Source organism: Camelus bactrianus, chromosome 10 (genome assembly GCF_048773025.1).
Source record: "Camelus bactrianus isolate YW-2024 breed Bactrian camel chromosome 10, ASM4877302v1, whole genome shotgun sequence".
Lineage (NCBI taxonomy): Eukaryota > Metazoa > Chordata > Mammalia > Artiodactyla > Camelidae > Camelus > Camelus bactrianus.
In genome coordinates this window covers 50,661,031-50,685,950 of record NC_133548.1, presented here as the reverse complement: position 1 = coordinate 50,685,950, position 24,920 = coordinate 50,661,031, and the positions used below count along the sequence as shown (strand labels likewise).

The 24,920-nt window shown below is 34.3% G+C and overlaps 1 protein-coding gene across 5 annotated transcripts in view; it reads right to left on the bottom strand.

Moving 5' to 3' along the window:
- The window catches only part of ACER3 (alkaline ceramidase 3), a 206,010-nt gene that overhangs the window by 84,666 nt on the left and 96,424 nt on the right, over window positions 1–24,920 (bottom strand). For 4 of the 5 annotated variants that reach the window (XR_012509753.1, XM_074372704.1, XM_010973471.3 and 1 more), the window contains one exon: window positions 2,399–2,509. Coding sequence is in view for 2 of the 5 variants with exons in the window: in XM_010973471.3 (XP_010971773.1) it covers window positions 2,399–2,509 (111 nt within the window). In the remaining 3 variants the exon portion in view is untranslated. Of the gene's footprint in view, window positions 1–1,534; window positions 1,592–2,398; window positions 2,510–24,920 lie in introns of those variants that run through there. The other variant, XM_074372705.1, reaches the window with a different exon arrangement.

The following is a 24,920-nucleotide window of genomic DNA, read 5'->3' as shown; positions in this document are numbered from 1 at the left end:
AGTACTCCTGGTTCATCAGGAAGGAGTCGTGTGCAGTGCTTAAACTTGCATGTTTAAAACTGTTTTTCAACAACGTGAAAACAACTTGGTTGGATTATAAAATCCTTGGTTTGCACTGAAAGTGCTGCTCCACTGGTGCCTTTATTTATATGTTGCTGATGAGGTCTAGTGCCTTCCTAATTTTCTTGCCCTTGTAAGTAGTCTGGTCTTCTTCCCTAGAGCTGTGAGGACTTTTTTCATTTTTAAAACCCAGTAGTTTTACTAGGCTTTTTCAGAGATGACCATTTCAAGTCAGTTTTATGAGGTAAAAATGGACCTTTCAGTATGTAGAGTTGGGTCTTCTTTCATTTCCAAAAAGTCTTTTTTTAAATTAATTTAAAATCACAGTTTTAAATATAAACTGTATTATATTTATTAATTAAATACATAAGATTTGTTTCATTGTTTTATTTTTCCTCTTCAGAGAACTCAATTACAGGTATACTGAATCTTCTTTGCTTGTCTCCTATTTCAATCACTTTCTCTCTGACCCTTTTTATTTCTTTAGCTCATTTTCATTCTCTTGCTTGTTTCCCTGCCTTTTAAAAATAGCCCTTATTAAATATTTAACACACTGTAATTCAGCTTTAATTTCTTTCCTAAGTTTAACCAATTCTAGTTTTTTTTTTTCTTTTGCAGGGGCTGAAGGATCTATTTCTGTTATTAGTTTTAAATTTTTTACTCGTTTTTTTGTTTGAGGCTATTTAACTCAGTTAGGGGTATCATGCTACAGTTTCTTTCTGCTTTATATTAGTTGTAGGGGAAGAACTTCCATAAGCCAAAAGGTTTTGATTCTCATTTTCTGTTTTCTTATTACAGTAACTTTATACGGATGTAGGCTGCTTTTGGGGGGTCCATTTTGTGCAAAGAGTAAAGGTTTGGGGTAGCTTAAAAGATTCCTAGCTCAAGACTGCCCTCTTCTGTCAGAATAATAAAGCTTAGTGTCCTTTTCCATATATATTTGTTTGGAGTAAGGGGTGCAGGGAGAAGGATCTAATGTGTTTTAGTTTTTCTGTTTCGGTAGGATCTTAATTCCTCCCTCTAACTTCCTTCTTTCCCTACACTTAAACGTATCTCCAAAGGGTATCTTCCTCTTTCTTGTTTAAAAATTATTTGAAGTTCATAGCATTATTGCTCTCCTAGTAAGTCTGAAAGTGTGGATTTTATTTACTTTCATTCTTAATCTATATAGTTTTCTAGGAGGATGAGTGGACAAATTCTAACTCAGGAAGCCACTGTTTTTCTAGGGCAACCTCAAAGTCCCTCAAATCTTTTTATTCTTATTGTGATTTGTTGGTATTTTATAAACATTCTTGAAACACCCCAGGAAATAAAGCAAAGGACTAAGTTTGAGGACAAGTCTTCCTTTTGAAGATGAATCAAGTAGCTTTCTCAAAACACCACACATATGAAAAATAGATTCAGAAATTCAAGTCTCTCATATGTAATGACTAATATAATCACATAGACTCTGATATGATATACTATAGCTTACAGTTTTGTGGTAATTAGAAGTCTTTTCTGCCAATGTGTAAGTGATATATACCTTGAGCTAAAACAAAAGAAATTGTGTTTAGTTTAGAAATTTATATATAAAAGAAAGAAACTAGAATCCACTTTCTTGGTTGTATTTGTCTTTATGATGGTAATCCAAGAATATGACAGTGATTTTCCCATGATAGGCTCTGGTAAAGTTCACTCATTCCTCCATTCAACATTTACTGAGGACCACTAAATTGACAGACAATAGGGATACAAAGATAACTAAGACATAGTCCCTGCCTCACAGACAAGTAGGAATAAATTGCAGAAAGTTAGATACAGTAGCATATTCTTTAAAAAATGTTTAAAAATATGTGAACCATACTTTACTTTTAAGGATACATACATATGTAGTACAAATACAAAAACATGTGAGAAAATGATAATCAAATTCAGTATAGAGGTTAACTCTGGGATGGTAGTCTGGGAAGATGATGGGAATAAAATCAGGCAGGAATACAAAGGGAGCTTCAATTTTACTACCGTAGTTTATTTCTTTAAAAAAGAAAAAGTTAAGATCTGAAACAAGTATTTCAAAGTATTAGGATCTGATGAAACAGGATGCCAAGATACATGGGTATATTTATTATATTGTTTCTATTCTTTCCTGTATGCTTGATATATCTTGTTATGTAAATTTTTTAATTAAAAATGCAGTTCAATTTATTGGCAAGATTTGTGGAGGTCTAATTCAGAAGTTTCAGAATATGCTCAAGTTATGCAATAAACAACACAAAATTGGAAACAATTTTAGGAATGAGAAAAACAGTCCATTTGAATACTGCACATCATTTTTTAGATGAAGTGTTACACATACCTGTGAGTGCTAAATAGGAAGCAATGTACCGCTTTTCCAGTCCATCTCTAATACTCTGAATTGCACCAAAAATTGGAGGTATAATCATAATCAGGTTACTCACTGTATTCCCTATAAGAGAAAAACACAAGAAGATAATGAGATTAATTAATACTACTTTAAATAAAGATACATGCCCTTGATCCTTAACAAAAATTAAACAGGTGATTTCTCAGAAAGATGGTGGAAAGACATTTACAAGATGCTAAAGGAAAATAATTCTCAACTCAACAAAAGTTTCTTACAAAAATCCAAGTAAAATAAAGATACCTTCAGACAAATGAAACTACGAAATTTCAACCAGAACATACACTAAAGGAAATTCTAAATTCTCAAGGTAAAAATGAAAAGTATCTCAGAAATAACCTCAAAGATACAGCAAAAAATGAGTTGGAGAGGGCAGCTTACACCAACGCTATTAAAACAGTGGTCCATGGATAACAATGACAAGATAAAATACAGAACTGAGTTAATTTTGTCTCTCAAATCAAATGGCAACAAATCATAGTTTGCATTTTATAAGTCCTTTTAAAGTTTACTTTTGGTGGTAATGTCTTTAGTTTCTGCTTTCTGTTTCTAGTAAAACACGAAAGGCAAATGGGTCTTGATCTGATTTTTGTTCCTTTCTTTACAAAAACAAAGTTGAAATACGAATAGCAAAAAAACAATAAAAACTCCAGTAGCAGAAATAAGTAGTAAAGTGGGGAAAGAGATGGCTAAACTATTTTATACATTGATTCTAAGCAATATTTTATACATTTATGCTGGGAATAAAGTGGCACAATACATTCAAAATTCCAAATGAACAATTTTCAACACAGGAGCTGATATCAAAACAAGTGTCAATTAATGGACATATACAGAACACTCTACCCTACAACAACAGCATATACATTCTTCTCAAATACACAGGAAACATTTTCCAGGATAGTTAATATGTTAGGCCATAAATTAAGTCTCATTAGACTTAAAAAGACAGTTATCATATAATATATCTCCTCCAACCACAGCAAAATGAAGTCAGAAATAAATAACAAAAGGGAAACTGGAAAATTCACCAACCTGTGGAAATTAAACAAAACATTCTTAAACAACCAAAGGCTCAAAGAAGAAATCACAAGGGAAATTAGAAAATACTTAAAGAATTAAAATGAATACACAACATATCAAAATTAATGAGGTGTAGCAAAAGCAGTGCTAAGAGGGAAATTTATAGCTATAAATTTTTACATTACAAGATAAGAAAGTTGTTCAAGCTGAAATGAAAGAGTGTTACTTAGTAACATGAAAATATATAAAAATGTACAACACATTGGTAAAGGTAAGTATATAGTCAAATTCAGAGTACTCTAATACTGTAAGATGATGGTGTATTAATCACTTTAGTCTAAAGATGAAAGGACAAAAGTATTAAAAATAACTATAGCTTCAATAATTTGTTAATGAATACACAATAAAAACCAGGTAAATTGTGATATCAAAAACCTAAAGAGGGGGAGTAAAAGGGTAGAGTTTTAGTATGTGAAGTTGTTATTAATGTAAAAAAGATTGCTAAACCTATAAGTTGCTTTATTTAAGCCTCATGGCAACCACAAAGTAAAAACCTACAGTAGATACAACAGATAAAAAGGAAGGAATCAAAGACTACCACTACAGAAAATCATCAATTCACAAAGGAAGGAAGCAAGAGAGGAAGAAAGGAATAAGGAAACTACAAAACAGCCATAAAACAATAAGATGGCAAATAGTTAAGTCCTTATCTATAAGTAATAGTGCAGTACTCTAAATGTACATAGTAAGTTAAAATTCTCTGATTAAGATGTATACAGTGGCTGGATGGATTAAAAAACAAGACCAAACTACATGCTGGCTACAAGAGATTTATTTCCACGTTAAGGACACACATGGGCTCAAAGTGAATGGATGAAAAAAGATACCACGCAAGTGGAAACCAAAAGAGAGCAGGGTAGCTATACTTATATCAGACAAAATAGACTTTATGCCAAAGGCTGTAACAAGAAACAAAGATCATTATGTAATAATAAAGGGTCAATTCATCAAAAGAATATATCAGTTGTAAATACATATGAACACAAGTCAGAGCACTTAAATATATTAAGCAAATACTAACAGATCTGAAGGGTAGAAATAGACAATACAATAGCAGGGGAATTCAATACTCTACTTTCAACAATGGATAGAATCATCCAGACAGAAAATCAATACAGAAAAGTTGGACTTCAACTACTTAAAAGTAAACAGAGCTTAATAGACACATACAGAACATCCCATCCAAGAAGCAGCAGAGTGCACATTTTCCTTAAGCACACACAGAATATTCTCCAAGACAATTCATATAATATGTGACAAAACAAGCCCTGGAAAATTTTAAGAAAACTGAAACCATATAAAGTATCTTTTCTAACCACAATGGTATATAAAACTAAAAATCAATAACAGGAAGAAAACTAGAAATTCACAAATATGTGGAAATTAACACACTCCTGAACAACCAATCGGGCAAACAAGAAATCGAAAGGTAAATAAAAAATAACTTGAAACAAATGAAAACAGAAACATAGCATACCAAAACTTACAGGACACAGCTAAAGAAGTTGTAAAAGCAAAGTTTATAGCAATAAATGCCTATATTAAGAAAAATATCTCAAATAAACAACCTAACATTACATCTCAAGGGACTAGAAAAAGAACAAACTAAGCTCAAAGTTAAGAAAAGGAAAGAAATAAAGATCAGAATGGAAATAAGTGAAATAAAGAGCTGGTTTTTTTTTAAAGATAAACAAAATTGATAAACTTTTAACTAGGTTAACTCAGAAAATGAGAGCGAGGACTCAAATAAAATCAGAAATGAAAGAGGATATTACAACTAATACCACAGAAATACAAAGGATCATGAGACTACTATGAACAAATTAGAAAACATAGAAGAAATGGAAAAATTCCTAGATATATACAATCCACCAAGAATGAATCAGGAAGAAACAGAATAGTCCTTTGAAACTGATAGACCAATAACAAGAAACACTGAATTAGTAATCAAAAATCTACCAACACAGAAAAGCTGAGAATAAGTGGTTTCAATGGTGAAATCTATCAAACATTTCAAGAAGAATTAACCCGAAATCTTCTCAAACTCATTTTATGAGTATAACATTACCCTGATACCAAAGCCAGATAAGGACACTCAAGAAAAAAATTACAGACCAATATTTCTGATGAATATTGATGCAACAATTCTCAACAAAATATTCATAAACTGAACGCAACAGCACATTACAAGGGTCACACACCATGATCAAGTGGGATTTATTTCTGGGATGCAAGGATGAGTCAACATATGCAAATCAGTAAATGTGATATATCACATTAATACGATAAAAGATAAAAGTCAGATTATCTCAATAGATGCAGAAATAGCATTTGAAAAAATACAATATCCTCTCAACAAATTAGTTACAGAAGGAACACACCTCAAAACAATAAAGGCCACAAATGACAAACCCACAGCCAACATCACATTCAAGACTAAAAGGCTGAAAGCTTTTCCTCTAAGATCAAGAACAAGGCAAAGTGCCTACCCTCACTGTTCCAATTTAACATAGTACTGGAAGTCCCAGCCAGATCAGTCAGGCAAAAAATATATATAACTTTTCAAAAAGACATCCAAATTGGAAAGGAAGAAGAAAAACTGTCTTTGTTTACAGATGATATAATCTCATACAGAAAATCCTGAAGACTCCACCAAAAAACTGCTAGAAGTAATGAAAGCATTCAGTAAAACTGCAGGATACAAAATCAACATAAAAAAACAGTTGTGTTTCTTTTTTCTTTCTTTCCTTTTTAATTTTTTTAAACATTTTTAATTGAGCTATAGTCAGTTTACAATGTGTCAACTTCCAGTGTAGAGCACAATTTTTCAGTTATACGAGAACATACATATATTCATTGTCACTTTTTTTTTCGCTGTGAGCTACCACAAGATCTTGTATATACTTCCCTGTGCTATACAGTATAATCTTGTTTATCTATTCTACATATGCCTGTCAGTATCTACAAATTTTGAACTCCCAGTCTGCTTCTTTCCAGCCCCCTCCCCCTTGGCAACCACAAGTTTGTATTCTATGTCTATGAGTAACAGTTGTGTTTCTATACAATAACAAAACATCTGAAAATGAAAAAAAAATCCCATTCACAATGTCATCAAAAAAAAACTTAGAACTAAATTTAAACAAAGAGGTGAAAGATCTTTACACTGAAAATTACAAGATCTTGATGAAAGAAATTGAAGAAGACACATAACAAATGGAAAGATATCCCAAGCTCATGGGTTGGAAGAAATAATACTAAAGTGTCCATACTATCCAACGCCATCTAGATACAATGCCAATTCCTATCCAAATTCCAAAGGTATTTTTCAAAAAAAAAAGAAAAAACAATCTTTAACTTTGTGTGGAGCCACAAAAGATCCCTAATGGCCAAAGAAATCTTAAGAACAAAGCCAGAGGCATCATACTTCTTGATTTCAAACAAAACTACAAAGTTACAGTAGTCAAAACAATATGGGACTGGCACAAAAACAGGTACAAAGACCAACAGAACTGAATAGATAGCCCAGAAATAAGCCCTTGTATATACCAGGGGAAAAAGGTAATGTGCAAAAGAGTAAGTTTGAAACAACTCTGAATGAAGATACTGTAGGAAGATATTTGCCTCAGCAATGACAGTAGGTGGAGCCAGTGTGCTCAGCAGTGCTAACATTGCTCCCAAGTTTGTCAGAACACACAAAGCCCCAGACAAGGTCATACTGTATAGCACAGGGAACTATATTCAGTATCTTGTAATAACCTCTATCAAAAAAGAATATGAAAAGGGGTATATATACATATATATGTATAACTAAACACTATGCTGTATATCAGAAACTAACACTAACGTTACAAACTAACATTGTAAATCAACTATACTTCAATTAAAAATTTTTTAAAAATTAATTAAAAAAAAAGAACACATAGAGCCAAGGGACAACTGGGTAGACAATTTAGAGCTCAGTTGTATTAATAATTGTGTAACCACCACCCAGAGCTAAGGATAAATAAAAGAAGCATTAAAACCTGGTGAAGTTAAAAAAGTGATCTGTACTATTTTATCGCCACTGTGAGGAGCCCTCCTGAACAGTCAGCAAATAAGCAAGATGAAAGCAGTAAATGGTTTGAGCTTGAAAGCAACCCAGTACTTTCCCTAAAGCAACTTCATTTTGTCAAATATTTTACTGCTTATGCACATGTTCAAATAATGTTAAAGATTCCAAGAACTTCAGAGTCTTTGGAGCTGGAAAAAGACAGGAAGATCATCTAATTAATCTCTTCAATTTATGGAAGGCAACATTTTCTTGATTGAAGTATAGTCAATTAACAATGCTGTGTCAATTTCTGGTGTACAGCATGTTTCAGTCATACGTGTACATACATATATTCTTTTCATATTCTTTTTCATTGTAGGTTACTACAAGATATTGAATACAGTTCCCTATGCTATACAGTAGAAATTTGTTGTCTATTTTATATATAGTAGTTAGTATCTGCAAATCTCAAACTCCCAATTTCTCTCTTCCCACCCCTTTTCCCCTATGAGAACCATAAGTTTGTTTTCTATGTCTGAGTCTGTTTCTGTCTCATAGATAAGTTCATTTGTGTCCTTTCTAAGTTCCACATATAAGTGATATCATATGGGATTTTTTTTTCCCTGTCTGGCTTACTTCACTTAGTATGATAATCTCCAGGTCCATTCATGTTGCTGCAGATGGCATTATTTTAATTTTTTGTATGGCTAAGTAGTATTCCATCGTATGTATACATGACTTCTTTATCCAGTCATCGGTTAACAGACATTTAGGTTGTTTCCATGTCTTCGCTATTGTAAATAGTGCTGCTGTGAACACTGGGGTGCATGTATATTTTTTAGTTAGAGCTTCCTCTGGGTATATGCTCAGGAGAGAGATTGCTGGATCATATGGTAAGTCTGTTTTTAGTTTTTTAAAGAATTTCCACACTGTTTTCCATAATGGCTGCACTAAACTACATTCCCACCAACAGCATAGGAGGATTCCTTTTCTCCACACCCTCTCCAGCATTTATTGTTTGTGGATATTTATTTATTTGTTTGTTTGTTTTTAAATGTTTAAATTATTTTGGGGGGTGGGTAATTTGGTTTATTTATTTATTTATTTATTTAAATGGAGGTACCGGGGATTGAACCCAGGACCTCGTGCATGCTAACTAAGCAGGCACTCTACCACTGAACTATACCCTCCCCCATTTGTGGATTTTTTAATGATGGCCATTCTGACTGGTGTGAGGCGATATTCATTTCTCTGATAATTAGCGATATTGATCATTTTTCATGTTAGAAAGCAACATTTTGCTCATACGTACTACCACTGTCTTGCTGGGTGGACTTGGGCAACTTATTTATGCTTAAGCCTTAGTTTCCTAACCTGTACAACAGAGGAAAATATTACTTAATTAAATATGATGAAAACAATATAATCAAATACACATATAATTTCTGATATGAGAAAGATCCATTCAACATTATACAGGAGCTTCCACAACCTTGCTCTGTTAAGAATTAAATGCTGCCTGGAAACTGTCTTGGTACTTGGACCAGCTCAAGAACAGCTGTCACAACGGAGAAAGTTTATCTTCCAACCCAGACCAATAACAAGGAAAGTTGAGTACTCTGATTCATTAAGTTAAAAAGAAAACAGCCATTATATAAATGCAAGAAACTAATACAGGTATGTCTTACTTTTAAAAACAATAAACACAAATTCAGTTTATTTTGACAAACGTTCATTAAGTATTTTCCACGGGCAAGGCACTGAGTTAGGATATGGAAAGAAAGGTTAGCAACCCTGGTTCCTCTCCTGAGAAAGTATACATACAATTTATTAGGAAAGATAGGTAAACAACTAGTCAGGGAGAATGGCAGCACCAAAGAGCACAAACAACATACTTAGAGGGAAGAATGACTCAAGAAAGGTTTTGGTAAGGAGGTAGCACTTCAGCTATGCCTTGAACGAGGGAAAGATAAAAAATATTTATCACTAACAATACAAGAAGCACCCTATTTCCTTCAGAGCACATATAGTAGCTTCAAAAACATTATTTAATTTATGAAAACTATTTTACCACATTATTTTTTAAAATATGGTACACTTTCACTTTATTGCATGTTAACTACAATAAAAATACTTTAAAACCACATATGATAAAAATGTAAATGATCATATTAAATTCAAGAGGAATTTAGGTTTGGGAAGAAAGGCCAATTACATAGTGGTAAAGAGGTAAGAGAAGAACTTGGGAGCTCGTCCCTAACAAGCTGGAGATTATAGGGGAGAGGAAAGACTCAGCAAATAGAACATTACCTGTCTATAATGCTGCTTTTAAGAAGGCTCTAAAATGAGAGCTGAACAGTGAGAATAAACTGTTAACAGATAAGAATGATGGAGAAGAAAGGAGTCAAAAGAACAAACGAAATAAGACCATCTGGAGAAACAGTTGATGAAACGAAGATTTTAGATTTATCCAAAGGTCAAAAAGGGAGATGTTTCCAAACTATGATCAGGATAAAGAGGCATTATTGAAATAACAAAATCTGAAAACGTTTATTTTCATAATCCCTACTTCCTCTCCATTTTTACTGAAACTTTCCTTTCAGGGCCCAACCCAATAAAGTTAGTTTTGCCTAATCATCCTGCTGAAAATGGTCACTGCCTCTTCTTACAGCACTTACTATTCTAACCTCTCATCTGGCACTGAGCACAGATTGCCTTGCAAAGATAGCTCTCTTTTTATTAAATCAGAATACAGGTATTTATGTCTTACTCCTTAAATTAAATTTCTTAAGAGTAGTAGCCTTATATTCATTCACTCATTCAATAGCAAATACTTACATCTTGTATCTACTTTGAAATGCACTATAAGAGAATACAAAGGAAAATCAGACGGACACTGCCCTTATGCAAATTAAACTAGTATCAAATTTACAAAATAGTAAATATATTAAAATCTAATAGCTAGCCATTACTTTAGATGTAGTTCAATTATGACATAATAGAATCATTCTTTACTCTCAAATTAATTTGATGTAACAAATTCATCCTTCACTTCAAAATAATTTCACTATAATTTTTCATTGGCTCTTCATTTACTTACAGTTGAAATGTATCAGTTAAAAATCATGAATTTATAATAGGGCCTGTAAAATGTATTTAAAATTTTAGACTAAACTAACTTTAATGAAAATACAAACTATTTACTATTATTAAAATCTCACTGAGGACACTGTCTACTATTTTCATTAAGTTTTTCACAATGCCATAAAAATTTCCTAAATTGCCTTAAAATATGCAAAAAATGTTTTTTTAACTAGGTCATTCTCATATATAGTAGGCACAAGAGGAAAAAAATTGACTGCTACACTGCCTCCAAGTTACTGATCAAGACTTAGGAATCCCTCCCCAAAGATAAGTGATCAGAGTTTTATTACTTTCTTTTTCTTTAGTAACGTATCATTGCCCTGAAAGAAATACCTCAACATTATAAAGGCCATATATGACAAGCCACAGCTAATACCATATGTAAAGGTGAAAAGCTGAAACCATTTCCTCTAAGATCAGGCAGGAACAAGAAAGACATGGATGCCACTCTTGCCACTTTTATTCAAAGTAGTATTGAAAGTCCTAGCCATGGCAATTAAGAAAAGAAAAAGAAATAGGAAGTATCCTAGTTGAAAAGGAAAAAGTAAAACTGTCAGTGTGCAGATGACATGATTCTATACATAGAAAATTCTAAAGATACCACCAAAAATAACTACAACTCATCAATGAATTCAGTAAAGTTGTAGCATACAAAATTAATATATAGAAATTTGTTGCAATTCAAATACACTAATAACAAACTATTGGAAAGAGAAATTAAGAAAATAATCCCATTTACAAGCAAATCAAAAAGAATAAAATACCTAGGAATAAATCTAACTAAGGAGGTAAAAGACCTGTACTTGGAAAACTATAAGACACTGATGAAAGAAATTAAAGACAACATAGATGGAAAGACATACTGTGCTCATGGATTGTAAGACTTAATATTGTTAAAATGACTATTCTACCTAAGGCAATCTACAGATTCGGTGCAATCTCTATCAAAATACCAATAGCACTTATCACAGAACTAGATTAAATAATACTAAAATTTGTATGAAAACACAAAAGACCTCAAATAGCCAAAAACAATCTTGAGAAAAAAGAACAAAGCTGGAACTATCACAGGCCCTGATTTCAAACTATATTACAAAGCCACAGTAATCAAAACAGTATAGCACTGGCACAAAAGCAGACAAACAGATCAATGGAACAGAACAGAGAGCTCAGAAATGAACCCACACTTATATGGGCAATTAATATATGACAAAAGTGGCAAGAATATACAATGGGGGAAAGATAGCCTCTTCACTAAGTGGTGTTTGGAAAACTGGACAGCTACATGGAAAAGAATCAAAATGGACTACTTTTTCATACCATACACAAAAATAAACTCAAAATGGATGAAGACTTACATGTAGTACCTAAAACTGAAAAACATCTAGAAGAAAACATAGGCAGTATACTCTTTGACATTGGTCTCAGCAATATGTTTTTGGATATGTCTCCTCAGGCCAGGGAAACAAAAGCAAAAATAAGCAAATGGGACTACATTAAACAAAAAGGTTTTTGCAGAACAAAGGAAACTATCAACAAAAAGAAAGGGCACCTACCAAACAGAAATATTTTCAAATGATATAACTGATAAAGGGTTAATATCCAACATATATAAACAGTTCACACATTTCAACATCAAAAAAATAACCCATTAAAAAAATGAGAAGACCTGAATAGACATTTTTCCAAAGAAGATGTACCAAAAAAAAAAAAAAAAGATATATAGATTGCCAACAGACACATGAAAAGATGCTCAACATCACTAATCATCAGAAAAATGCAAATTAAAACCACAATGAGATATTACCTCACACCTGTCAGAATGACTACCATCAAAAAGATCATAAACAACAAAGGCTGGCAAGGATGTGGAGAAAAGGGAACCCCCATACACTCTTGGTAGAAATGTAAATTGGTCCAGCCATTGTGGAAAAAAGTATGGAGGTTCCTCAAAAAAACTAAACATAGAACTACCAACTCAGCAGTCCCACTCCTGGGTATAAATCTGAAAGAAAAAAATGAAACAGTAATTCAAAAAAATATATGCACCCCAATGTTCATAGCAGCATTATTTACAATTGCCAAGATATGGAAGCAACCTAAGTGTCCAACAACTGATGAATGGATAAAGAAGATATGATAATATAGACACAATGGAATACTACTCAGCCATAAAAGGGTGAAATTTTGCCATTTGCAACAACATGGATGGACTTGGAGGGTATTATGCTAAGTGAAGTAAGTAACAAAGAAAAGACAAATACTATAGGATTTTACTTACATGTGGAATCTAAAAAATAAAACAAACTAGTGGATATAACAAAAAAAGAAACAGACTTACAGATACAGTGAACAAACTAGTGGTTGCCAGTGAGGAAAGGGAAGCGGGGAGGAGCAAGATAGGGATAGGGGTTAAGAGGTACAAACCACTACATATAAAATAAATAAGCTACAAGAATATATAAAGAATATATAGTACAACACAGGAAATATAGCCAGTGTATATTTTATAATAACCATAAATGGCATATAACCTTTAAAAATTGTGAATCACTATGTTATACACCTGAAACATGTAATACTGCACATCAACAATACCTCTATTTAAAAAAGACAACAATTAACAAGTGTTGGCAAGGATGTGGAGAAAAGGGAACCCTCATGCAATGTTGGCAGGAATGTAAACTGGTGAAGCCACTATAGAAAACAGTATGAAGAGTCCTCAAAAAAAATAAATAAATAAAACTACCATATGATCCAGCAATTCCACTCCTAGGTACTTACTCGAAGAAAATGAAAACACTAATTCAAAATGATATATGCACCCCTGTGTTCATTGTGTACACACACACACACACACACGCACACACACACGGAATATTACTCAGACATAAAAAAGAATGAAATCTTGCCATCTGCAACAACACAGATGACCTAGAGGGTATTATGCTAAGTGAAATAAGTCAGATAGAAATACTGTATGATTTCATTTATATGTGGAATCTAAAAAACAAGACAAATGAACAAACATAACTAAACAGAAACACACTCACAGATCAGAGAACAAACAGGTGGTTGACACAGGGGAGCGGCAGGATGGGGGAGGAGGGAAATAGGTGAGGGAGATAAAGAGGTACAAACTTTCAATTACAAAACAGTCATACGTATGAAATGTACAGTGTGGGGAATACAGCCAATAATTATGTAGTATCTTTGTATGGTGATGGATGGTAACTGGACTTACCATGGTGGTCATTTTGAAATGTATTTTGAAATGTATACAATAATCAAATGTATAAAATAATCAAATCACCATATTGTGTACCAGGTCAATTATACTTCAAAAACAAACAAATTCATATCAAAAGAGATCAGATTTGTGGTTACCAGAGGTGGAGGATGGGGGGAGGGGGAATTGGATGAAGGTAGTAAAAAGGTACAAACTTCCAGTTATAAGATAACTGAACTAAAATAGTATGAGGGATGTAATGTATATGATAAACAAAACTAGCACTGCAGCATGTTATATATGAAGTTGTTAAGAGAGTGAATCCCAAGAGTTCTCATTACAAGGAAAAAAATTTTTTCTATTTCTTTAATTTTGTACTTCTATATGATGATGGATATTCACTAAAGTTACTGTGGTAATCATTTCATGATGTATGGAAGTCAAATCACTTCTTGTACATCTTAAACTTATACAGTGCTACATGTCAATTATATCTCAATAAAACTGGAAGGAAAAAAATTAAAAATAAAATATTACCTGAATGTCGAACAGTTTTTAAAAATGTATCACTGCCTTCTTTAATCTACAGAGAGCTACCATTTAAAAAAATAATCGCATAGTATTACATCATATTACATTGCATTATAATTTATGCAATCAACCCCTTATTGGTGGACAGTTATGTTATTTCCAGGTTTTTACTTTGAAAAAAATGCTGTGAGCATCGTATTAGTCCTAGGGCTACCACAACAAACTACCTACCATAAACTAGGTGACTTAAAACTACAAAAATGTATTCTTCCACAGTTCAGGAGTCCGAAGTCGGAAATCAGGTGTCAGCAGGGTTGGTTTCTTCTGGAGGCTCTGAGGGAAAAACTGCCCCATACTTGTCTCTCAGCTTGTGGTTGTTGCCAGCAGTTCTTGGCGTTTCTTTCTTTTTTTTTAGGTTTGTTTATTTTTTAATTTTTTTAAACTTTTTTTTATTGAGTTATAGCCATTTCACAATGTTGTGCCAAATTCATTCTTGAACATACATATATTCATTGTCACATTTTTTTCACTGTGAGCTACAAGATCTTGTATATGTTTCCCTGTGCTATACAGTATAATCTTGTTTATCTATTCTACATATGCCTGTCAGTATCTACAATCTTTGAACTCCCAGTTTATCCCTTCCCATCCACACCCCTTCCCACCCACACCCTTGAAACCACAAATTTGTATTCTATGTCTATGAGTCTGTTTCTATTTTGTATTTATGTTCTTTTTTTTTTTTTTTTTTTTAGATTCCACATATGAGGATCTCATATGGTATTTTTCTTTCTCTTTCTGGCTTACTTCATTTAGAATGACATTCTCCAGGAACATCCATGTTGCTCCAAATAGCATTATGTTGTCGGTTTTTATGGCTGAATAAGTACTCCATTGTATAAATATACCACATCTTCTTTATCCAGTCATCTGTTGATAGACATTTAGGCTGTTTCCATGTCTTGGCTATTGCAAATAGTGCTGCTATGAACATTGGGGTGCAGGTGTCTTTTTGAAGTAGGGTTCCATCTAGATATATGCCCAGGAGTGGGATTACTGGGTCATATGTTAAGCCTATCCCTAATCTTTTGAGGAATCTCCATACTGTTTTCCACAGTGGCTGCACCAACCTGCATTCCCACCAGCAGTGTAGGAGGGTTCCCTTTTCTCCACAGCCTCTCCAGCAGTTGTCATTTGTGGATTTTTGAATGATGGCCATTCTGGCTGGTATGAGGTGATACTTCATTGTAGTATTGATTTGCATTTCTCTGATAATTAGTGATATTGAGCATTTTTTCATGTGCCTATTGATCATTTGTATTTCTTCCTTGGAGAATTGCTTGTTACGGTCTTTTGCCAATTTTTGGATTGCGTTGTTTGTTTTTTTCTTATTAAGTCGTATGAGCTGCTTAATATATTCTGGAGATCAAGCCTTTGTCGGTTTCATTTGCAAAAATTTTCTCCTATTCCATAGGTTGTTGTTTTGTTTTGTTTATGTTTCCTTTGCTGTGCAGAAGCTTGTAAGTTTAATTAGGTCCCATTTGTTTATTCTTGCTTTTATTTCTATTGCTTGGGTAGACTGCCCTAGGAGAACATTTCTGAGATGTGTGTGAGATAATGTTTTGCCTATGTTTTCTTCCAGGAGGTTTATTGTATCTTGTCTTATGTTTAAGTCTTTGATCCATTTTGAGTTTATTTTTGTGTATAGTGTAAGGGAGTGTTCTAGCTTCATTGATGTACATGCTGCTGTCCATTTTTCCCGACACCATTTGCTGAAGAGACTGTCTTTATTCCATTGTATGTTCTTGCCTCCTTTGTCGAAGATTAGTTCACCAAAAGTCTGTGGGTTCATTTCTAGGCTCTCTATTCTGTTCCATTGGTCCATATGTCTGTTTTTGTACCAATATCATGCTGTCTTGATTACTGTAGCTCTGTAGTATTGTCTGAAGTCTGAGAGAGTTATTCCTCCAAGCTCTTTCTTTTTCTTCAGTAATGCTTTGGCAATTCTAGGTCTTTTGTGGTTCCATATAAATTTTATTATGATTTGTTCTAGTTCTGTGAAATATGTCCTGGGTAATTTGATAGGGATTGCATTAAATCTGTAGATTGCCTTGAGCAGTATGACCATTTTAACAATATTGATTCTTCCAATCCAGGAGCATGGGATATCTTTTCATTTTTTTAAGTCTTCTTTAATTTCCTTAATCAGTGTTTTATAGTTTTCCGTGTATACGTCTTTCACCTCCTTGGTTAGATTTATTCCTAGGTATTTTATTACTTTGAGTGCTATTTTAAAAGGGATTTTTTTTTACTTTCTTTTTCTGTTGATTCATCATTAGTGTAGAGAAATGCAACTGATTTTTGAACGTTCATCTTGTAACCTGCTACCTTGCCGAATTCTTCGATTAGTTCTAGTAGTTTTTGTGTGGATCTTTTAGGGTTTTCTATATATAGTATGTCATCTGCATATAGTGACACTTTTACCTCTTCTTTTCTAATTTGGATCCCTTTTATTTCTCTCTTGCCTGATTGCTGTGGCTAGGACTTCCAAGACTATGTTGAATAGGAGTGGTGATAGTGGGCAGCCTTGTCTTGTCCCAGATTTTAGTGGGAAGCTTTTGAGTCTTTCACTGTTGAGTACTATGCTGGCTGTAGGTTTGTCATATATAGCTTTTATTATGTTGAGATATGTTCCCTCTATACTCACTTTGGTGAGAGTTTTTATCATAAATGGGTGTTGAATTTTATCAAATGCTTTTCCGCAACTATTGAGACGATCAGGTGGTTTTTGTCTTTTCTCTTGTTGATGTAATGTATTACGTTGATTGATTTGCATATGTTGAACCACTCTTGTGTCCCTGGGATGAACCCCACTTGATCATGATGTATAATCTTTTTTATGTGCTGTTGAATTCTATTTGCTAATATTTTGGTAAGGATTTTTGCATCTATGTTCTCAGTGATATTGGTCTGTAATTCTCTTTTTTGGTGGTGTCTTTGCCTGGTTTTGGTATCAGGGTGATGGTGGCTTCATAGAATGAGTTTGGGAGTACTCCCTCTTTTTCAATCTTCTGGAAGAGTTTGAGAAAGACTGGTATGAGTTCTTCTTTGTATGTTTGGTAGAATTCCCTGGTGAAGCTGTCCGGTCCTGGACTTTAATTTGTAGGGAGGGTTTTTATTGCTAATTCCATTTCATTTCTAGTGATCGGTTTGTTCAAGTTTCTTCTTGATTCAGTCCTGGTGGACTGTATGTTTCCAGAAACTTGCCCATCTCCTCTACGTTATCCAGTTTAGTTCCATATAGTTTTTCATAATATTCTTGTATGATATTCTGTATTTCTATGTTATTTGATGTAATTTCTCTATTTTCCTTCCTTATTTTGCTTATTTGTGCTCTCTCTTTTTTCTTTGTGAATTTGGCCAGAGGTTTGTTGATTTTATTTACTCTTTCAAAAAAATCAGCTTTTGGTTTGATTGATTTTTTTTTTCTATTTTTTTAATCTCTATTTTATTTATTTCCTCCATCTTTATTATTTCCTTCTTTCTGCTGACTTTTGGGTTTTTTGCTCTTCTTTTTCTAATTCTTTTAGCTAGTGGGTTAGATTATTTATTTAAGATCGTTCTTTTTTTGAGGAAGGCCTGTATCGCTATAGACTTCCCTCTTAGCACTGCCTTTGCTGCATCTCATAAATTTTGTGTGGTTGTGTTTTCATTTTCATTTGTCTCAAGGTATTTTTTAACTTCAACTTTGATTTCATCATTGACCCATTGGTTTTTTAATAGCATGTTGTTTAATCTCCATGCTTCCCTTTTTTTCTTCTTTGTTTCTCTGGAGTTGATTTCTAGTTTCATGGCATTGTGGTCAGTAAAGATGCTTGAGATAATTTCTATCTTCTTAAAATTGTTGCGGCTTCTTTTGTGCTCAAGTACATGATCGATTCTAGAAAATGTTCCATGTGCACTTGAAAAGAATGTATATCCTATTTTGGGGGGGGGGTGCAATGCTCTGAAAATATCTACCAACTCTAATTTTTCTATTGTATCATTTAATTTCACTGATGCCTTATTTATTTTCTGTCTGGACGATCTGTCTAGTGATGTTAACGTGGTGTTAAAATCTCCAACAATGATTGTATTCCCATCAATATCCCCCTTTACCTCTGTTAGTAATTGTTTTATGTACTTAGGTGCTCCTATATTGGGTGCATATATATTAATGAGTGTAATATCCTTACCTTGTATTACCCTTTAACCATTATAAAATGTCCTTCTTTAACTTTCTTTATGGCCTTTGTTTTAAAGTCTATTTTGTCTGAAATCAGTATTGCTACACCTGCTTTTCTGGCTTTTCCATTTGCATGGAATATCCTTTTCCATCCTTTCACTCTCAATCTATATGTGTCCTTCTCCCTAAAGTGGGTCTCTTGTATGCAGCATATTGACAGTTCTTGCTTTATTATCCAGTCTGCCATTCTACATCTTTTGATTGGAGCATTTAGTCCATTAACATTTACAGTAATTAATGGTGGATGTGTGTTTATTGCCATTTTGAACTTATTTTTGCACGTGATTTAGTATTTCCTCTTTGTTCCTTTCTTCTTCCTTTTATGGTTTGGTAATTTTCCTTTGTATTATGTTGGATTTTATTTAGTTTTTGTGCCTCACTTGTAAGTTTTTGGCTTGTGGTTACCCTTATTTGTAAGTCTATTAACCCATTACTATGACTGTTTGTATTAAACACATAGTAATATAAGCTCAAATCCATCCTACGGAGAACAAAAAATCTTAAAAAGAAAGAAAACAAAAACTCTGTATTTTCTTGCTTCCCTTTCCCACTCTTAATGATTTAAATGTCTTCTTTTACTATTTTGTATTTATTCTATTTGTAATTCATGATAGTTATCACCTGTCCAGGTATGAGTTTCTCATTTTTGTACATTCTGCTTCTTTTCTATTTAGAGTACACTTGTCAATATTTCCTTTAGCATGTGTTTAGTGTTGCTAAACTCTTCTAGTTTTTGCTTGTCTGTGAAATTCTTTACCTCGCCTTCTATCCTAAAGGATAGCCTTGCTGGATAAAGTATCCTAGGCTGCATCTTTTTTTCATTCAGAACTTTGAATATATCTTGCCACTCCCTTCTGGCCTGTAGTGTTTGTGTAGAGAAATCAGCTGAGAGCCTTATGGGGGTTCCCCTGTAACTCACTCTTCATTTTTCTCTTGCTGCCTTTAGAATCATTTCTTTATCCTTGACTCAGGCCGTCTTGATTATGATATGTCTTGGTGTGGGTCTATTTGGGTTCTTCCTGTTTGGGACCCTCTGAGCTTCCTGTACTTGGATATCTCATTCCTTCTTTAGGTTTGGGAAGTTTTCAGTCATGATTTCTTTAAATACCTTTTCAATCCCCTTTGTTCTTTCTTCCCCTTCTGGAACCCCTATTATGCGTAGATTGGCACACTTTATATTATCCCATAGGCCCCTTATATTATTTGCATTGTTTTTTATTTGTTTTTCTCTCAGCTGTTCTGAGTGGGTGCTTTCTGTTGTCTTATCTTCTAGGTCACTTATTTGTTCCTCTGCATTATCTAGCCTGCTTTGTACAGCCTTTAGGTCAGCTCTCATTTCAGCAAATGAGTTTACCAATTCTACATGGCTCTTCTTTATAGCTTCAATTTCATTTCTGACATATTTTATATCTCTAAACACTATCTCTTTTAGTTCCTTCAGTACTTTGATCACTCCTTTTTTGAAATCTTGATCTAGTAGGCCATCAATGTCTATTTCATTGATAATTCTTTCAGGGGATTTCTCTTGCTCTTTTAATTGGGAGTGGTTCCTCTGCTTCTTCATATTGCTCATATCTCTCTGGCACTATGGCTTATGGAGTATCAGTTATCTATTGTGGTCCTTAAGGAGTTTATTTATTTATCTATCTAAAGCCTATGCAGGAATAAAACTTAAAAAAAAAAAGAATTTTAAAAGGAGAAAAAAAGGTTTGAAAACTGTATAATCAATAATAGAAGAGCAAGTTGAAGCAGAATAGCAATTGAGTTGAGACATCTTTTAAAAATCTTTAAAAAAAGGAGAAAAGATCAAAAAACTATATTTGAAACTTGTGTATAATCAATAACAGTAGATCAAAACCAAGAGAAATAAAAATGAAATGAGGTGGATTTTTTAAAATAATAATAAAAAGATTTTGAAAGAAAAATTTTAAAGGGATTAAAACTGGAGACATATACACTTTTTAAAAAGTAAAGATTAAAAAGGTAATAAAAAATAGAACAGATTAAAAAAGATTTAAAAAAAAAAAGGGATGTGTTCTCAAGACTGTGCACTCTTAACAATTTTATCGAGAAGTCTTTCTGTCTTTGCCCTGTTTTGGGAACTCAGCCTGCTGTTTCCAGAGGCCCTCCATTGGCGCCCTCGTCTGTGCTGTTCCCAGTCCCTGTCAGCAAGCAGATCGCGCCCCCTCCCAACACTGGGTCATGTGTTGCACTCCTTCATGGTGTGCAGGCAGGTCACTCTCCCTCCCGATTCTGCAGTCAGATGCTGCGCTCCCTGAAGTAGGCGGGTGGATTGCGCCCCCTTCCAGCACTGTGGTCAGGTGCTGCATTCCTGCCAGGAAGGCAGGTGGCCACCTGCCCTCTCCCTACTCTGTGCAGCTGCCTGCTCTGCCTCGGGTGGGCATTCTGTAGGTGGGCTCGGGGAAGACCGTGGAACAGCCTCACCCCTGCTCCATGCCAAAACTCAGCTCCTTGTTTGTCTTGGTGTTGCAAGTACTCAGATGTACTAGGGCAGAAAGATCCTATCTGCCTTGGGCTGTAAACAAATCTCAGTCCTGACTAGGAGGTTGCGGAGCCCCCATGTACAGATTCAGGTCTTGGCCCCGCCCCTGCCTGGGTGCTGCACACAGGAGGATACGGTGACAGTGGCTGTGCCCCACCTCTCTTCTCTCGAGAAGCACCAATAATGGCACCATAGGTCTGAGGAGACAAAGGCTATGGGGCCCCTCCCCCCAGGACACACCAGCAATGTTGTTTTGCTTTTTTCCCTCGTAATTTATGGGGGTCCCAGGTTGTTCTGCTCTGTATCCCCTCCCAGCCATGGTGCGCAGCACCCTGCAGTCCCCCGGGGCTGACTCAGTGCAGCTGCCCCAGTCCTCTGCCTGGCTCGGGCAGCCTGTCCTGTCCCCCAGCTGCTGGCTCATGTCTCAGGCTGGGTGTCGGAGGGACCCTTTGTGCCTGTTTAACTTAGTTCTGTTGGTCAAGGGGTGCTCCATACAGATCTGAGCCTCACAGGCTCCCCCTCCATCCCATGGCCTCTCATTTGGAGAGGGGGAGATTCAGCAAACAAGCGCTATTCCTCCTTTGTCACTCCATCCCTGTGGGACTGGTCCCGCACTGTTTTGCTTTTTCAACTTACTTTTTTCCTTTTCTCCTACCAGATTTGTGGCGTCTACGTCTTTTGAAGAGGGCGATGTTCTGTTGGAGTTCAGCAGGTGCTCTGGTTGGCTGGGTGAGTCCGTGGATGTGAGTTTTGGTGTATTTGTGGGAGAGGGTGAGCTATGGGCATCCTTCTACTCTGCCATCTTGGCCCCTTCCTCTTGGCATTTCTTAACTTGTAGACACATCACTCCAATCTCAGCCTCCATGTACACACTGTCTTCCTCTCTCTGTGTTTCAGGGTTTTCTTCATCTTATAAAAATATCAGTCATTGGACTTAGGGACCACCCTAAATCTAGGACGATTTCATCTCAAGATGAAAGATATAACTAATTAAATCTACAAAGATCCTATATTTCCAAATAAGGTCACATTCTGAAGATCTGGGTAGACATGAATTTTGGGGAGCAACCTTTCAAGCCACTATAACGTTCTTGAACCTATTTGTTTATTTATTTTATTAAGTTCACAGGATGAATTTCTAAGAGAATCTCCTCTTGAAGAAAGTGTCCAGCTTCCTTTCAGTGTTGGCTCCCCAGCCCCTTCTGGAGTGAGTGGGAGGTTATCAGATCTTCCCCATTTCCTCATCCCCCTTCACAAATCTCACACTAATCCCAGGCTTTTTGTCTGGAAAATTAAAATCAGAACTCAAATAAAAGCAATACCCTTTAGATACTTGTACTGGAAGGTGGTGCAAAGCTAAAGTCAAGGTATCCATATTTTGGCCAGATGTATAGTGAAGCAGAGAAGGCTGTTCTACAGAAAAAGAGGAAAAAGGCAGATGGGCAGGTAGTAGCAGATATGACACACCAAATAGTAGTAAATACTGTTCAGAGTAATCTTAATAACTATAACTTTTCAACTCTAAAAATAGTCATTTTCAATGAATATAAAAGCACTGTATGCCCACTTGAAAAAAATGGAAAATACAGAAATATAAAATCACAATCATTCTTATGCCCTCCACCACACTGTTTTTATATATTGCCATCTAATATTTAAAATAAATTTAGAATCATACAACTTCAACAGCACTGAAGTCAACTTTCATACTTAACATTATCACATGAGTATTTATCCATGTAATTTAAATATCACTAAAAATATCATTTGGATGGCAGTATAATGTTCTACCATATGATAATCACTTTATTGAATCATTTTACTTGGTACATTAGACAGCACAATTAAATTACTTTCCAAAATGGTTGGAGGATTTATTATCTAATTAGCAGTGTGTAAGGGTAAGTGGCTCACACTATAACCTTGTAATATTGAACAATATAATGTCTTATTTAAAAGGTGGAAAATTATATATCATTGTTGTTTTAACTTATATTTCTTTGGGTTACTTAAGTATTTTTATGTTTGTTTATTCATTTTTCTTTTGGCTTATTAATGGTATATTCTGTTTTATGAAATGTTTATTCAGGTTATTTAATCACCTTGAGGCTTAATCTTCTCATGTGTAGATGAGGCATAATATCTATTGCTGTGATGATAAAATACTGCAAAAAGTGAACTGAGTAGGTGCACAATAAATGTTAGATCCCTTTTTAAGATTTTATTCCATAATAAGATATAACAGTTTTATTCTAATATGGTAAAACAGTTTAGAATAATATACACCTACAATCATTTATTAGGGAAAAAATAGTAATAGAGTCACTGGAATTATATGTAATCTTAAAAAAAATTAAGAATTAGCAATGGTTATTCTAGGACTTATTTGTGACAGTTAGTTGGTATGCCATGATAAGTAACAACAGTTTCATAAAATTGACATCATCAGCTTATTTTCTTGGATTCAAAAATAATCCTATAAATCTGAACAGTTAAAAATCAAAATGAAAACAAATAAAAGCATTCAAGAAAGTCACCACACAAGTTATTAGCTATCCTTGTTGCCAACAACATGAAAGAGGCAATCACAGAAACAGAGAAATAATCACACCAACAGTATGTCCACTAAGAACAAATTAACTAAATAGCAAAGGTTTCACAATAAGTTCACTTGATATAGTGTCTACTGAGTTGTAATTTACAAAAGACTTTCAAGTGCAGAAGCAATAACCAGATAACAACACAAAAGTTGCTAGACAGGGATTATCAGTATTTCTCATAAGAACTGGTTCCTGGCCCAATCTATCATAAAGGATGTTTGTTTCCTGAATTTGTACCTCAGAACATCCTCGTTAGGAGAAGTTTTTTAAAGTGCTTAGATAAGCTTAAATAACTGGGTTTTTTAATTGGCTGCGTATTATCAGTTACTGATCACTCCTCCTATAGGAATGGGTAAAGAAAACAAGAAGAGAACTGAAAATTAAGTATCTACCTTGTACCAGATGCTACACAACATGAGCTTTGTTTTAATTCCAGAAACTGTAAAATGCAAAAAATAGAATAATGGGACAAACACGTCTACCACATAGAATCCATCATTGTTTTCACTTCGTCATGTCTGCCTCAAGCTTTGTATTTTAATAAAGTCAAAGTCGCCCATCTCTCTAGTCTAATTCCCAATCACACACTTTCAGAGGTTGTTAATTTGGTGTGCATCATTGTAATTCATTTAAAAATTATTTTACACATATGTGTCTATAAATATTTTTGCTTCACTTGTGTTTTGATGTTTATCTAAATAGAATAACTCTGTATATATCATCTGCCAATAATTCTTATCAGTAAAAATTATGATTGAGAAATCCATTAGATAGATAAAAAGATGCTCTAGTTCGTTCCTTTCAACTGCTGTACAGTACGCTATCATAGGAACATACCAAATTTTACCTATTCCCATACCAACGGACATTCTATGTTGTTTCCTGTTCTTCTATTAGATAGTATTTCACTGAAATCCTTCTTTATGTACATTTACACAGGTGTCTTGCTTTATATTTTATATGCATATAGAAGGGTCTTTCTATTTGGGGGAGAAGGAAATGAAAAGAGGAAAGGATAGAAAGAGGTCTGAGCTCTCACAGGAGGCAGAAG